General features: G+C 40.2%; 1 protein-coding gene across 1 annotated transcript in view; it reads right to left on the bottom strand.

Annotated features, from left to right (window-relative positions):
- YEATS4 (YEATS domain containing 4) overlaps positions 1–10,567 on the bottom strand; it is a 29,617-nt gene extending 19,050 nt beyond the window's left edge. Inside the window, exons 1-4 of the mRNA XM_032170710.2 lie at positions 10,287–10,567; positions 7,272–7,391; positions 4,467–4,533; positions 4,283–4,377 (exon numbers count right to left, since the gene is read on the bottom strand). Coding sequence (XP_032026601.1) covers positions 4,283–4,377; positions 4,467–4,533; positions 7,272–7,391; positions 10,287–10,337 — 333 coding nt within the window. The 5' untranslated portion in view covers positions 10,338–10,567. The remainder of the gene's footprint in view (positions 1–4,282; positions 4,378–4,466; positions 4,534–7,271; positions 7,392–10,286) is intronic.
- Positions 10,568–16,073: the final 5,506 nt, after the last annotated feature.

Raw genomic sequence — 16,073 nt, 5'->3', positions numbered from 1 at the left:
AGAGCAACATGTCTTCAAACACTTAAAAACAGGTATAGTAAGACATCAAGGGAAAAGTTTTGCAGCACAATGTGTGATTATTTTAGCAAAATAAAATCTAGTTGGGAAAACATCAGAGTTCATGTTGAAGTTCTGAAAACCAGACATCAAATAACTTTCCAAAAAGTTAGCTAGCATAATTGTAAGAGAATGCTACTCTTCAAAAAAGTCACCAAATAGGGAGCAAGGAAGGGTACATTGAAAAATTCAGAAAATATAAAATTCCTTGCAACTGAATTTAAACAAGCACCATCAACTCCCCCTAAAGACAATCTAGCTCAATTACCAGAATGTCAGATTTCCCTGGACATGGCTCAGCAAGTGGAAATATCCTACTTAAAGGACATCTTCCAGGCTCAAGATGATGCACTAAGAATGTAGAAAGGGGAGGAGGGAAATGCACAGAATTCTACTAAAATAACAGCAAAATAAGAGAGCATGAATTACATATCAAATTATTTAAAGCAAATAATTTAACAAATTTCTGGAACAGACAGAAAACAGATGAGTCTACCAAGAAGGATAATAAACAATAACAGAGAAAAACCACAACCTAAAAACTTAAGAAAACTGCCTCAGGGGTGTAAGCCAGAGCTCCCAGGAGCCCTACAGTGCTCCAAGCTCAGAATTGGCAAGTATCAAAGTCAAGAATGCTATGGGGTAGCTGGGCCTCTTGACCTTTACTTCTCTCTCCACTCATAGACAAGAAAGCATATCCACCTTTAGTGCCTAGAATTTTTCTCCCCAACAATGAAGTATGAAGAAAAAATAAAGACATTTCAGATGGGCAATATCGCTGAAAGTTTATTTCTCAGGCATCCTTTCTGAAAAAATTCCTTCAGCAAAATGAAAAAAAGAAACTTGGAAAAAGGAAGAAAAAGGATCATCTATAATCAATCATCAGGCACTGAAAGATACTATCTGAAGCTGAGAAATCCAATATTAGGGATTTAAATATGAGATGCATGGAAGTGAGTAATTTCTAGAGGAATTGAAAGCACGTAACTGTTAAAAAGCAGTTTTCTTGGAAAAGAGGTCAAAGATGGGATAAAGATATTATGGGCTGAATTGTGACCTCCCTACAAAAGGTATATTTTGTTTGAGATGGGGTCTTACTATGTTGCCCAGGCTGGTCTTGAATTTCTGATCTCAAATGATACTCCTGCCTCAGCCTCCCAAGTAACTGGGACTATAAATGCAGGCAAAAGATATGAAGCCCTAATTCTCAGTACCTGTGGATGTGACATTATTTGGAAACAGGGTCTTTGCAGGTGTAATTACAATGAAGTCATTAGGGTGGACCACAATCCAATATGACTGGTGTCCTTCTAAGAGAAGAAGACACAGAGACCAGGGAGAAAGATAAGGCCATGTGACAATGGAGGAAGATATTAGAAATATGTTGCCAAAAGCCAAGGAACATCTGGGGCTGGAAGAGGCAAGGAAAGATGCTCTCCTAAAGGCTTTGGAAAAAACATGGCCAACACCTTGATTTCGGACTTCTAGCCTCCAGATCTGTGGGAATAAATTTCTGTTGTTTTAATCCACCCAGTTTATGGTACCATAAAACTAATACAGAAGACTTACACTTATTTCAAAAATCTTCTCTTAAAACCATGTGCACATCTGACTTTTACAATTAAAAAATTCTTACAATTACATCGTAAAACTGTCCTTCCCTAAATTTATTATTCAGACTTCCAGAGGCATTCATGCAGATATAGGCAATAAAAACATTTCAAGACAGATGTCTGTAATTTTGAGTGGTGTTTGAAAATTCTTAGAACAATGAAACTGCCTATACTTGCCTAGAAATCCCTATTTCTAGGAACGAAAACGCAATTTGACATTTTGCTTTTAGAAACAACCATTCTTTTATAGTGGCTTGATCTGTATAATAGGTTACTGGGTAGCAGAAGTAAATCACAAGTTACCTTCCAACCAAGTTGTCTTTCTTAGATATTTTAAATAAACCTTCACTGGACATTTTCTGTAAGAGCCAACTATTGAAAAAGTACAATAGTTTAATAATACTAAAAAACCCTATAATACTTTTTAGAGAATAAAATTCAGGCCTATATAAATCTATATGGGAATCTATTCAATAGATTAATCACTATAGCAGTGCAATAGGTTATACCTTTCTAAGAGTGACTTCAAGAGCTGTCTCATAATGAGGTTACAGGATATGATGATTTCTTTCATAGATTTATTTTCCAATTGGGGATAAGGGGTAACAGATGAGGAGACAGGGAGGTAAGGTAGCATATTCTCAAAATAAAAATGAAAACCCAGCAATCTTACAAAGTTAAAAAGAGCTTCTACTCTAGTAACATACGGGCTTCTTCTCTCTCCCTCTCAACATCTGCTAAATTCTATGCTCTCTTTTCCCTAATAAACAATTCTCATTAAGGTCAGTGTCTCATTTTTGTATCCTTCTCAATCACTTAAACAATATCTTGCAAATAGCAGATATAATATTTAATAATTTCTTGGCCGGTTATGGTGGCTCATGCCTGTAATCCCAGCACCTTGGGAGGGCAAGGTGAGAGGAATGCTTGAGCCCAGGAGTTTGAAATCAGCCTGGGCAACATGGCGAGCCCCCATCTCTACAGAAAATAAAAAAATAAACTCAGCATGGTAGCATGCATCTGCGGTCCCATCTACTGGGAAGGCTGATGCAGAGGATTGTTTGAGGCCAGGAGGTGGAGGCTGTAGTGAGTTGTGTTTATGCCACTCTACTCCAGCCTAGGCAGCAGAGTGTAACTCTGTCTCAAAAGAGAAAAAAATTATTGCCAAACAAAATATAACATGAGTGTGTTTTCCTGAAGGGCAACACGGATGGTAGGAGATCTAAAAACTTCATCACATGAAAACACAAAAAATGTTTAAATGAGCTATGGATGCTTACTCATAAGAAAAAACTAAGGTAGGAATAGTAATCAGTAAAAAGTTCAGGGAAGCATAATGAAGTACAGCTTTCTTAAAACTAAAACTACCCCAACCTTGAATAGGATGTTTTAGTGACATAAGTTAATTCTCCATATTGGAGATATGCAAGCCCAAACTAGATTCTCATTTGAGAGATTGCCTAAATAAATTCCTACGTAGGAAGAAAAGGCTACGTCATTGGGTCCCAAATCTCACTGTGCATCAAAATCACCTGGGGTGCTGGCCCCATTCCAAACCTACTGAATCAGACTCTCCAAAAGGTGAGGCCTAGGAGCTTGAATTTTTAAAAAGCACCTCACAATAAATAAATAAGCAAGCACCTCAGGTGTTTCTGATGCAGCCAGTTAGGAACTGGTTTGCTGAAATACTGGTCCAGGTGATACTCAGCTCCTTTAAAAATACATACACAGTTTAAAAAATATAATCTGATAATTAAAATGTAAATGTTTGGTGCTAAAAGAATAATGTGATTTTAACAAGATAAAATGGTGATGAATGTGAAAGCCTTGAAACTGGAGTTAAACCCCAGCCACATATGTGGAATGTGAGAGCCATTACTGAGTTTTGACCCTACAGGCTTAAGAAAAAAAAAGGCCTAGTGGTTTTACTCAAAAGAAAAAATACTAGAAAAAGGTATGAATGCAAATATCTGGGTTCAAAAACTAGCTCTACCATAATTAACTGAGTGTTTTTGAGCAGTGACTTGACCTCTGAGCCTTGGTATCCTGATCCCTAAAATGAGGGTATCACAACCTAACAAAGTTGCTGAAGGATCAAAGCAAAAGCCTGGAGGGATTTTTTTTACGTTATCAAGCAACAATCTGATAAGAAGAGATTAAAAGATGAAAAAGCCAGTGGCTATAAAGACTCATAAATAAGATAGAAAATGAAGCGCTAGTACTGATGACAGCCTAAAAAAGCAAAAACACTGTTTCTTAGGGTTTAACTACCAAAAACTATAAAAACCATTTTACACAGCATATGGGCTCAACTTGTTTATTACTAATAACCGAATGATAATAATAGTTTTAAGTTTTTTTGCTGCAGTAATCATCTGATTTCCATGGTTTCTTTCCAATATATGTTCATATTATATGTTTTTTTCCATACTTGAAAAAAAAAAAGGATTTTGAAAGACTACATTTAAAAATGAAAAACGTTCATGGCAAGATACATTGTGCCATAAATTTACATAAAACACATCTGAATGAAAACTATTCATTAAGTATTATTACATGTTCACATTTACTAAGAAATCTATTTTATATTTACAAAGATTAATGCTACTCACAGGTCTTTCATTAGGGTCAATGAAAAATATTTTGATGATTATTTCGAATTCACCCCATCCTGTTTCAGTAATTTCATATGGAGGTTTAGTAACAACTAAAGACAGAAAAAAATAGTAAATTATCAGTTTAGTTTCCTAGCCATTTTTAACTTTGGATATTGTGAATCAAAAGACTATATCGTACCTCTTAAAGGATTGCCATAGCTTTCATGTAATTTAAACTGGATTTTCTTCACATATGCTGACATATCCTAAAATATAAGGAATTAATTAGTTTTATGATCTACAAATGATAACTAGGAAAAAAAACACACTGAGCATATATACTTAATTTTATAAAAAACATACTTCCCTTCAAATTTTATGGAATCTAATTTTCTAAAAAACATGAATTATACCTGGGAAGTTATTTTGCTTTTTTTTTTTTTTTTTTTTTTTTTCCTGAGATGGAGTCTTGCTTTGTTGCCCAGGCTGGAGTACAGTGGCACGATCTTGGCTCACTGCAACTTCCCTGACCCAGGTTCAAGCAATTCTCCTGCCTCAGCCTCCTGAGTAGCTGGGATTACAGGCAGCTGCCACCACGCCCAGCTAATTTTTTGTATTTTTAGCAGAGACGGGGTTTCACCATGTTGGCCAGGCTGGTCTCGAACTCTTGACCTCAGGTGATCCACCCGCTTCGGCCTACCAGTGTGCTGGAATTACAGGCATGAGCCACCGTGCCTGGCCTATTTTGCTTTTTTAAAAAACAAAAACTAAAACAGAGGAAGCCTGTGTTGAATTCTTTTATGATTTGTAATATATAGAAATACATATCCCAAATTCACTTTTTTTTTTTGGCAAATCTTGTTTTAATACACCTCTATAGATAATATTCTAAATCAATTTTGATTTTTTTCCATTAAAACAACAGTACATATCTGGTACTGTTACAGAAATATAAGGCAAATCTATAGTCAATTTCAAAGAACAAAATTATATCACATATGCCGGGCACGGTGGCTCACGCCTGTAATCCCAGCACTTTGGGAGGCCAAGGGAGGTGGATCACCTGAGATCAGGAGTTCGAGATCAGCCTGGCCAACATAGTGAAACTCCATCTCTACTAAAAATACAAAAAATTAGTCAAGCATGGTGGCGGGCGCCTGTAATCCCAGCTACTCAGGAGGCTGAGGCAGGAGAATTGCTTAAACCCAGGAGGCAGAGGTTGCAGTAAGCTGAGATAGCACCATTGCATTCCAGCCTGGGCAATAAGAGAGAAACTCCATCTCAAACAAACAAAACATTATATTACATAAAGCTAAGGACAACTAATTTAAAGCAATCTAAGACTGTTGAGTACAAAAACTCCTCATTTTCTTAATTTTATTTTAAAAGTACAGAAGCATATTCATTAGTTATGGCAAATAAAAGGGCTTCTGTTGGCAAAGGTGGCTGTTAAAATATATAATTCATTATAGAAGAATAAAAAAATGCAAAGCAATAAGTCACATTCAATAGTAATGTTTATTAACTTTTTAATTTACTTTTAGGAATTTTTAAATTACTTATATCTACATTAATATCTAACTTTATTATTTAAAAAATAAACTGGAATCTTACTATAATGATACCTTTTTTTTCTATAGAGATGGAATCTTACTATGTTGCCAGTCTGGTCTCAAACTTCTGGGCTCAAGCGATCCTCCCGCTTGGGCCTCCCAAAGTGCTGAGATTACAGGAATGAGCCATTTTGCCTAGCCAATGGTTTTTGGTTAATATTTACAGAGTCTCATAAGAATCACTGCAATTTTAGAACATTTTTATCACACAAAAGAAAGCCATATCCATTAGCACTTACCTCAATACCCTTTCTCCCCCACCAACTAGCAACCACTTTTTTCTTTGTCTATGGATTTGCCCCTTCTGGACATTTCATATAAATAAAAGCATATACTATGTGGCCTTTTTTATATTTGGCTTCTTTTACTTAGCATAATGCTTTCAAGTTTCATCCATGTAGTAGCATCTTTACTTTATCAATACTTCACTTTTTATTGCTTGATAATATTCAATTGTATGGATATACTACATTTTATTTATCCATTCATCAGTTGATAGACAAATGAATTGTTTCCACTTTTTGGCTATTATGAATAACACTGGTATGAATATTCACATCCAAGTTTTTGGGTAGACTCTGAAGGGTTTTAAATAGAAGAATAATTTACTCACTCAATAAATATCTGTTAAATACCTACTGTGTACTGGCTATGTTCCAGGCATTGAAGATTCAGCAGTGAAACAAAATTACTAGCAATCGGATGACACAGCAGAGCTGTCTTTCACACTTATTACCACATTATTACTTTAAGGATTAGCTGCTTATTCCTGAAACTCCTGATTAAATACTATGTTAACTTAGATATGATGTTAGGAAGATGTACTTGTACTGTATTTATAGCATAAATAGTTCTTGTTATCTTAATTTTAATTAGGAAACATTTTTGGAAAATTGATTTCTAGTATCCCATGAAGATGACAGTTCTCTATTTTTTCAAAAACTTTCTGACAACATTCCTACAATGGACCAATTTTATAATCAGAAAGTTACTATAAAAAATTACAGGTTGTCGGCCAGGCGCAGTGGCTCACACCTGTAATCCCAGCACTTTGGGAGGCCGAGGCGGGTGGATCATGAGGTCAGGAGATTGAGACCATCCTGGCTAACATGGTAAAACCCCGTCTCTACTAAAAAATACAAAAAATTAGCCGGGCGTGGTGGCTGGTGCCTGTCGTCCCAGCTACTCGGGAGGCTGAGGTAGAAGAATGGCATGAACCCGGGAGGCGGAGCTTGCAGTGAGCCGAGATCGCGCCACTGCACTCCAGCCTGGGCGACAGAGCGAGACTCTGTCTCAAAAAAAAAAAAAAAAAAAAATTACAGGTTGTCTTTAAGCAAAACAAATTATAGACAACTTTAAGCAAAACAGTTACAGAAAAAACGAGTGCCTACCTCGTTTCTATATGGTTTTACATATACTGTCCACTGATGAGTGTGCCCATCTTCTTCTCTTTTCTTTCCAAAATACCGAGCAACATTACCATAAACTATTGGTTTAACGATAGTAACACCCTAAAAGAAAAATAATTTTAAAATAAACGAATATTGTACCATTAGCTAAATATGCAGAATAAGAGCTCTGAAAACTTGGTTTAAAGAATGGCAGTCTAACAATCTATAGTTTGCTTATAATATGGATTTCTCTCAAATCAATTTCAGACACATCCTCATTTCATAGTAACACAAAAAAACACCAGAATAATTACAATGTTCCCTCTTTGAAAATGCTTTTATTTAAATTACCACGTAAAGCGCTTTTAGAGTGTTGTTAAAAGAAATGCAAAAGGCCTTTACTTAAACATCTGAAAGCTAGGCATTGAAATAAAAATTGCCAATTCTGACTGGCATCATCTGTGGTAACGTCCTTATCACCGAGCCTGTGGCAGTGTTTCTCAAAGTATAGTATAAATATTAAGAGTAATTTGTGAGAGGTAGAATAAAGGTCAAACATTTTTCACTTTTTTACTTACGTGTTTAATCAGTATTAAAAAATAATAATAACTGTAACTAGAAATTAAAACCTACAATTTCACCAAGGCGGGTGGATCACCTGAGGTCAGAGGTTCAAGACCAGCCTGGCCAAGACGGTGAAACCCCGTCTCTACTAAAAATACAAAAATTAGCTGGGCTTGGTGGTGTGCATCTGTAATCCCAGCTACTTGGGAGGCTGAAGCAGGAGAACTGCTTGAACCTGGGAGGCAGAGGTTGCAGTGAGCCGAGATCATACCATTGCACTCCAGCCCGGGCAACAGAGCGAGACTCTGTCTCCAAAAAAAACAACAACAGAAAAACAAACACCCTACAATTTAAAAAACATTAACGCTTAGAAAGAGGCTTTTAAAAAGTAAATTGATTTAAATGTAAATGTTACAATAAATATTACAGTTGAATTCAGACATGGCAAAAATGGCCAAGTGTCACTTGGATGACTGAAGCTTGGCAAATAGCGGCTGATGACATGTTTGCTACATTTGTCCTTAGTTTAACATACATATTTCTTATATCTGATAAGTGCAAAGGCAGTGAGTATTGACAGATTATGTCGGAAAGATAAAAAATTTCAATTGAAGTGAAAATATTGAATGTTGCACATGAATCTGAAACCAATGGCTCAGTTACAGAAATGTATCTGAAGGACAATGAGCAAGATTTACCAAACATTTGAAAAGTGCTGAGCGAATGTAACCAACAACAATAAAAACGAAGAAAAGTGGCCAGGCACGGTGGCTCACACCTGTAATCCCAGCACTTTGGGAGGCCGAGGTGGGCAGATCACCTGAAGTCGGGAGTTCAAGACCAGCCTGACCAACCCGTCTCTACTAAAAATACAAAATTAGCCAGGCATGGTGGCGCATGCCTGTAATCCCAGCTATTCGGGAGGCTGAGGCAGGAGAATCGCTTGAATCCAGGAGGTGGAGGTTGCAGTGAGCCGAGATTGCGCTATTGCACTCCAGCCTGGGCAACAAGAGCAAAACTCCGCCTCAAAACACACACACACACACACACACACACACACACAGATAAGTATTTTTAAAACCTACTAATTATTATTATTATTATTTTTTAAAGAAACAGAGTCTCGCTCTGTCACCCAGGCTAGAGTGCAGTGGCGCAATCTCAGCTCACTGCAACTTCCACCTCCCAGGTTCAAGCGACTCTCCTGCCTCAGCCTCCCGAGTAGCTGGGATTACAGGCGCCCGCCACTACGCCCGGCTAATTTTTGTATCTTTAGTACAGACGGGGTTTCACCCATCTTGACCAGGCTGCTCTCAAACTCCTGACCTCAGGTGATCCACCCATCTCCGCCTCCCAAAGTGCTGGGATTACAGGCGTGAGCCACCGCGCCCAGCCGTGGTTGATTCTTTTTAAAGAAAAATTTCCTTTCCTTTATAAATAAAAATCAGAAGGGGTACAAATAGTTGTTTTATCAGGAGCCGGTGGGTCCTGCCTTAAAAATTAACGTGCAGGGCAGGGCAAGGTGGCTCATGCCTGTAATCCCAGCACTTTGGAAGGCCGAGGCGGGTGGATCACCTGCGGTCAGAAGTTCAAGACCAGGCTGGTCAACATGGTGAAACCGTCTCTACTACATAATCAAAAATTAGCCGGGCACCTGTAATTCCAGCTACTAGAGGGGCTGAAGCAGAACCGCTTGAACCCGAGAGGCGGAGGTTGCAGTGAGCCGAGATCGTGCCATTGCGCTCCAGCCTGGGCAGCAAGAGGGACACTTCGTCTCAAAAAAAAAAAAAAATTAACGTGCCAGGGGATGTGTGACGGAAATAAATATCACAATGTCAAACATTACGCTAGGCTCTATGATTTCATCAAAAACAAAAGAATTTGACATTTACTGAATGTTCCCCATGTGCCAGGCACAGTGTTATGCTCTTGCTTTGGGGCTCTGTGAACACCATGAACTCCGGCAAATTTTCTTAGCTTTCGTATGCCTCCGTGCCTCAGTTACCGCACTTGGAAATACTGCGGGTAAGCGCTCAGCAACTGTTTGCTACAGTTATTGTTATCCTCACACCAGGGGGGTGGCGTCACCACTTCACCATTAACCTAGATTGGCAGCGAATGTGCACCAAGCTGAGCTTTCCCAGCCCTCGGAATCGCCCGTTTCCTCGGCGTCGCCCGTTTCCTCGGCAGCTACGTCCGGGTTTCCCCAAGCCACCACTGATCTGTTTGTTTTTTGGCGGGGATGGGAGTTGGCAGTGACGCGAGGAAGTTGGGGCCCAATGAACGCCGGTTTTTCGCTCAATGGCTCTGACTCGCTCTCCGCCTTGAAATCACGGTTCAAATCCGAGGAGAGAAGGCGCGAAAGGAAACCCAGTGGGCCCTCCCCGCACCGCGCAGGGAGGAGCTGGGGCGGGAGAGCCACCCCGGAAGAGGGGCGGTCCGGGCACTGACCTTTACTCTCCCGCCGGAGTCAGGCCCAAATTCGGCCATTCTCTTGAACATATTGTCCCACGGAAGAAGCCGCCGCCGCCAGGGAAAGAGACCGGGGCTGGCGGGGTCGCCGCTCCCCTCAGAGGCCGCGCTCCTCGCGCGCGGACCCAGGCGGAGAGTTTCTGGCCGAGGGAGGGCGAGTTACTAGGGCTCGCGGCGCTGAGTAACCTTCAACTCCTCAGGCCGACAGCGCTCCTGAAGGCCATTCAGGCCCGCGCAGGTGGAGAGCGCCGCGGAAGGAGGGGCGACGGCGGCACCGCGCGCAGGCGCAACGGGTTCGCGTATGCGCACGCAGTGTATACACTGCGCACGCGCCTGGCGGCTGCAGTCCCATCACAGAACCAGTCCAGGAGTTCCAAACAAAAAAAAAATGAAAGGAAGGAAATAATCAATAAATGACTTAAGAAAGTTGTCCAGATGTTAAGGAGATGAGTTTCCACACTGAAAGATCCTACTAAGCACCCAGCACAAATATTAAAGCATCCACGTCAAGGCATATCATTGTGAATTTTCCGAACATCGAGGAAAAAGAGATCCCACACCCTTCCAGGTTATAAAGACTATAGAATCAGAGTGGCTTCAGATTGCTCAGTTAGAATCTAGGAAGCCATACGGTACTGTCTTCAAAACTCTGAGGGAAAATTACTTCCGATTTAGTCCTCAATACTCATCCAACTACCAATCTAGTGTGTGAATAGAATAGAGTTTCAGACGTGCTAAGTCACTACACACAAAAAATAGTACCTATCTTACTTTTCTCAGTACCTCCAGGAAGATCCTGTAGATCTGATCCACCAAAATGAGGGAATAAGCCAAGAAGGAGGAAATTATGAAATACAGGAAATACAATAAATAACAAACAGAAAATAGTAAGATCCCAAGATGATACTGAAAGAGCCCCGGGGACGATAGCTGTGTACAGGCATAGACGGCAACGCATCCAGATTAGATTTGGTCAGAAATCTTTGGGAGACACTGCTTTAGAAGGATGGAATTGACAAAATTCCAGCTGGCGTTGAATCCTCAAGAGGAGATTTGACAGAGAGTTTGGGAGTTTAACTCATGACAGGTCACAGAAAACTAAGCGGCTGTAAGAATTATGCAGCTATTAATTCTAGGGAAAACAAAATCTTGTGCAAGAAAGGAAAGTAATTGTATTTGTGGTTACATAAATACTGAGTATTGGCCGGGCGCGGTGGCTCACGCCTGTAATCCCAGCACTTTGGGAGGCCGAGGTGGGCGGATCACGAGGTCAGGAGATCGAGACCATCCTGGCTAACACGGTGAAACCCCGTCTCTACTAAAAATACAAAAAAATTAGCCGAGCGTGGTGGCGGGCGCCTGTAGTCCCAGCTACTTGGGAGGCTGAGGCAGGAGAATGGCGTGAACCTGGGAGGCCGAGCTTGCAGTGAACCCAGATCGCACCACTGCACTCCAGCCTGGGTGACAGAGCAAGACTCCTTCTCAAAAAAAAAAAAAAATACTGAGTATTGTTCCCCACTCCCCCTCAAAAAAAGAATTACATTTGGAAGGATGGGCTTTGGAGAAGGGTACTATGCTTGATGGGGATGGAGGAGGAGGAAATAGAGCTTAATCTTTAACTTCCATAGTAGGAAGTCAATATCTTAAAATGGAAAAATCAAGAAGAAGCAATATAAGTGTAATACTGAAAAGCATGGAGGTAAATATTTTGAAAAATAAGCTAAAAGAGTAGAAAATACTGCTGATTGTAATTTTTAGTAATTCCATTTAACAACTTCTAAGAAAATATTTTTTAAAAGACTTCACTAAATAGAAGTGCAAGGGATGTGCTCAAGGCTTAGTTATATTAGTGCCACATGAAAAGCTCAATTGTCATATGGATGTGACTGCATTTCAACCAAGATAGGAACTGAGTTTCTTTGAAAATGATCAAACATTGATATTGATTTTTATTCTGTTGCCAGAATAAGAGTAGAAATTTGGTTTGGGGGCATAATTATATTTAAAACAATTGTTATGACTAAGAAATATTTATCAAAAACTAAAACAAAATCTCCAACAAACATTGCTTTCCCTCTTCAGTCTACTTTGTCTACTCTCTGGCAGTTTCCTCAATCAGCCTGTGTTGTTGGGTTATCCTGGCACTTCTTGGACATGTCCTATCTCTGTTTCTCAGCTGTCACTCTTCAACTCTCTCTCCCCTACCTTGACTCATCCTTTGTACACCTCAGGGTATCTCGATATGCGTAAACTCATTATTTTTTAGTTTAATCACATCAGAATGGTCCAAGAATTTTGAAGCCTAAGGTTGCACCTATGTAGTGGCCCTCTGCTGCCCTCCCATGGCTAGTCTATGTGCTGCATTTACGTAGCCAAGACGTGGCTTGGAACCCCGCAAGCTGTTGTACTGGAGTCATGGGGCCTTGAAGAGTTAATTTAAAAAAAAAAAAAAAAAAAAAAAAGGTTGGGCGCGGTGGCTCACGCCTGTAATCCCAGCACTTTGGGAGGCCGAGGCGGGCGGATCACGAGGTCAGGAAATCGACCTCCTGACATGGTGAAACCCCCTCTCTACTAAAAATACAAAAATGAGCCGGACGTGGTGGCGCATGCCTGTAGTCTCAACTACTAGGGAGGCTGAGGCAGGAGAATCGCTTGAACCCAGGAGGCGGATGTTGCAGTGAGCCGAGATCGCGCCACTGCACTCCAGCCTGGGTGACAGAGCGAGACTCTGTCTCAAAAACAAAAAGCTTAGAATGTTCAGCTTGGAGGGAACATACTAAATAATCAGCAAGAGATTTATTCGATCAACTGATATTGATTAGGCATGTACCATGTTCCAGTCACTCTCTAGGTGTTTAGAATACAGAAGTGGAATGAGTGAAAAATTTCTGTTCTTCCTATCAGGACAGTGGTTCAGCATATTATAAAATCAGAGATGTATCATGGTAAGGAGGGTGTCCAGGTGTTGGGGAAGGAAGCAACCCACTGAGGGATGTCAGAGCCTGAGTAGAGAGCACTCAGTGTTGGGCAGAGTTGGGGAATTGGTTACATACAGGCAAACCCATCAAATAGGTGAATGTACTAAGGATACATTTTAAGGATAATGAGTATAATGGATGCTAAGTTTCTTACTGTCGGAGAAGAGAGTTAAAACATGCGAAAGAAGAAAACTAGAGTGAATCCTGTGGTGTGAGATTAGAATTGGAGATATTGGTGTGGATTCATGATTTTCAATATAAATAGATAGATATAGAGATAAATATAGTGTAAATACATATATCTTCCAGCTCTGTTCACTGATAGGGCCTGGGAACAGTGAAACCCTAGTGCCCAGATCTTGTTTTTTAATACTATTATGCAGTTTGAGGAATCAGGGCTCCTTGGAGAAATGCCTATTCCATTTTTGGAAGCAAGGAAGGAACAAGGTGAGCCTTAGAATATCTTGTGCCAGAAAACAAGAAAGTGCTTGAAGAATGATGGAAATATGTCGGAATGGCACAGAAGCCAACTTGCAGGGACTCACTGGCCAAATCGAGGACAGTGTGAACATCAAAATAAATAATAGTAATGGACTATAACTCCTTATGATTTGAATAAAATAGAAGCCATGGGTCTATACTGATATAATAAATAAATGCATGACCAGTCACGGTGGTTCACACCTGTAATCCAGCACTTGGGAGGCCAAGGCAGGCAGATTGCTTGAGCTCAGGAGTTCAAGACAAGCCTGGGCAACATGGCAAAACCCCATCTCTACTAAAAATACAAAAATTAGCCAGGCATGGTGACGCGTGCCAGTAGTGCCAGCTACTCAGGAGGCTGAGGCGGGAGGATCGCTTGAGCCCGGGAGGCAGAGGTTGCAGTGAGCCAAGATTGCGCTACTGCACTCCAGCCTGGGCGACAGAGTGAAATCCTGCCTCTAAATAAATAAACAAACAAACTGAAAATTTGATGAGCAGTAGTCTCAAGGCACCTCCTCCCCAAATACTTTACAGTGAAGATGGCTTGCAGGCCTCAACTTAATCAAGTGATCCAAGTGAACATAATCAATAATGGGGCAAATCAAAACTGCAAAAACTGCATGCCACCTGAAAGGATGCAGTGAGAACATCACTTCTGTGGTATTCCTACCAAAGATGCATAACCTGATGGAATCGAGAGAACACCAGAAAAACCTTAGGAACATTCTATAACATAACTAGTCTGTGGTCTTCAAAAGTGGCAAGGTCATAAAAGTCCAGAAAGAAACAACTGAGGAAACAATCCAGATTGAAAGAGACTTAAAAAACATGACAACCAAATACAACATGATTCTGAATTAGATGCTTTTGTTATGAAGGTCTTATTGGGACAATCAATGAAACTGAGTGGAATCTGATGACCAGGTGGTAGTAATGTATCAGTGTTAATTTCCTAATTTGGATAATTGTTTTAAGGTTTTATGTAGGAGAATGTCTTTATAGGAATTACACACTGATATAATCAGGGCCATTGGGTATCATGTTGGCTGTTTACTCTCAAAACAGTTCCGAAAAATAAAAGATCTTTGTACAGTACTTTTACATTTTTTGAAAGATTGAGATTATTTCAATGTTTTTTTAAAAAATAGAAAAACCTCTGTCATTTTGGAAGTTATATTTTGGTGAGAAGAGACAAATAAGTAAAATATGTAGTATATAAAATTATTATAGACTTGAGCCCTGAGGCACTCTCACATTTAGAAATTAAATAGCAGAGAAAGAGTGAGCGAGAAGGACTGAGAAAGAACAGCCAGTGAGGTAGGATGTAAATAAGGAAAAGCCAAGGGATAAAAAACTGCTAAAAGTATGAAGCGGTTCACTTTGTCAAATTCCGCTGAGATGAACAAGATGATCACTGGAATTAGCACTGAGGAGTCATGGGAGAAATCCTGGAGGAGCAGTTTCAGCTGGGTGAGGATGGAAGCCAGATTAGAGAGGGCTGAAAAGACAATGGGAGGTGAGGTCATGGAGTTGGTAAGTACAGACATCCTTCCCCAGAAGTCTTGCCGTAAAGGGAGCACAGAATGGAGCTGCAGTTGGAGGATTACGTAGGATCAGTGGAGTATTTGTTGTAAGATGGAAGGTTACTAGGGCAGATTGTAGAATGATGGAGGTGATCCAGCTAAAAGGGACAAACTAGGGATGCAGGAAACAGCCTAACTTGGAGTGGTGAGAGGGATGGGAGGGAAACTGCATGTGGAGTCAGTGCTGTTGGCAGGAGCAGAGGCTCTTCATCCTGACATAGGAGGGAAGGAAGGAAGGATGGGCCTATGGGAAGGTATGACTGCTGCTTTGGTGATGTGGAGGGGAAAACTTGGTATGAAGTTGCTTTTGTTTTATGAGTGTAATATGAGGCCAGGTTATCTGCTGAGAGCAGGGGAGGGTGGAGGATAAGGGGACAGAGGAGGAGGCTGAATGTGTGTCTTGAGGCTTTGAAGAGAGAAAAGTAAAATAGTAACAGTCATTTTGGAGACTAGGGACATAAAAATGGAAGGATTGTAGAGAAGTAACTAAAATGGTCAGGCAGGCTTGAGGGCTTATTTGAGATTTATGGTTATGAATTTAAAGTGAGAACTGTCAGCATGCTTGTGGATTTTTCTCCAGCAATATCTGACTATTTGAGTGAGGTAAGTAAGGATATAAGAGATATTAAGAGCACCAAATCATATTTTTTCAAATATTTGTATTTTTTTTCTTCAGAGACACTATAGGAGTCTAAATAAAAACAGACAAGGTATGTGTTGCA

Source organism: Hylobates moloch, unplaced genomic scaffold (genome assembly GCF_009828535.3).
Source record: "Hylobates moloch isolate HMO894 unplaced genomic scaffold, HMol_V3 SCAFFOLD_12, whole genome shotgun sequence".
Lineage (NCBI taxonomy): Eukaryota > Metazoa > Chordata > Mammalia > Primates > Hylobatidae > Hylobates > Hylobates moloch.
The sequence above is the reverse complement of the archived record's forward strand: the minus strand, read 5'-3'. Positions and strand labels throughout refer to the sequence as shown.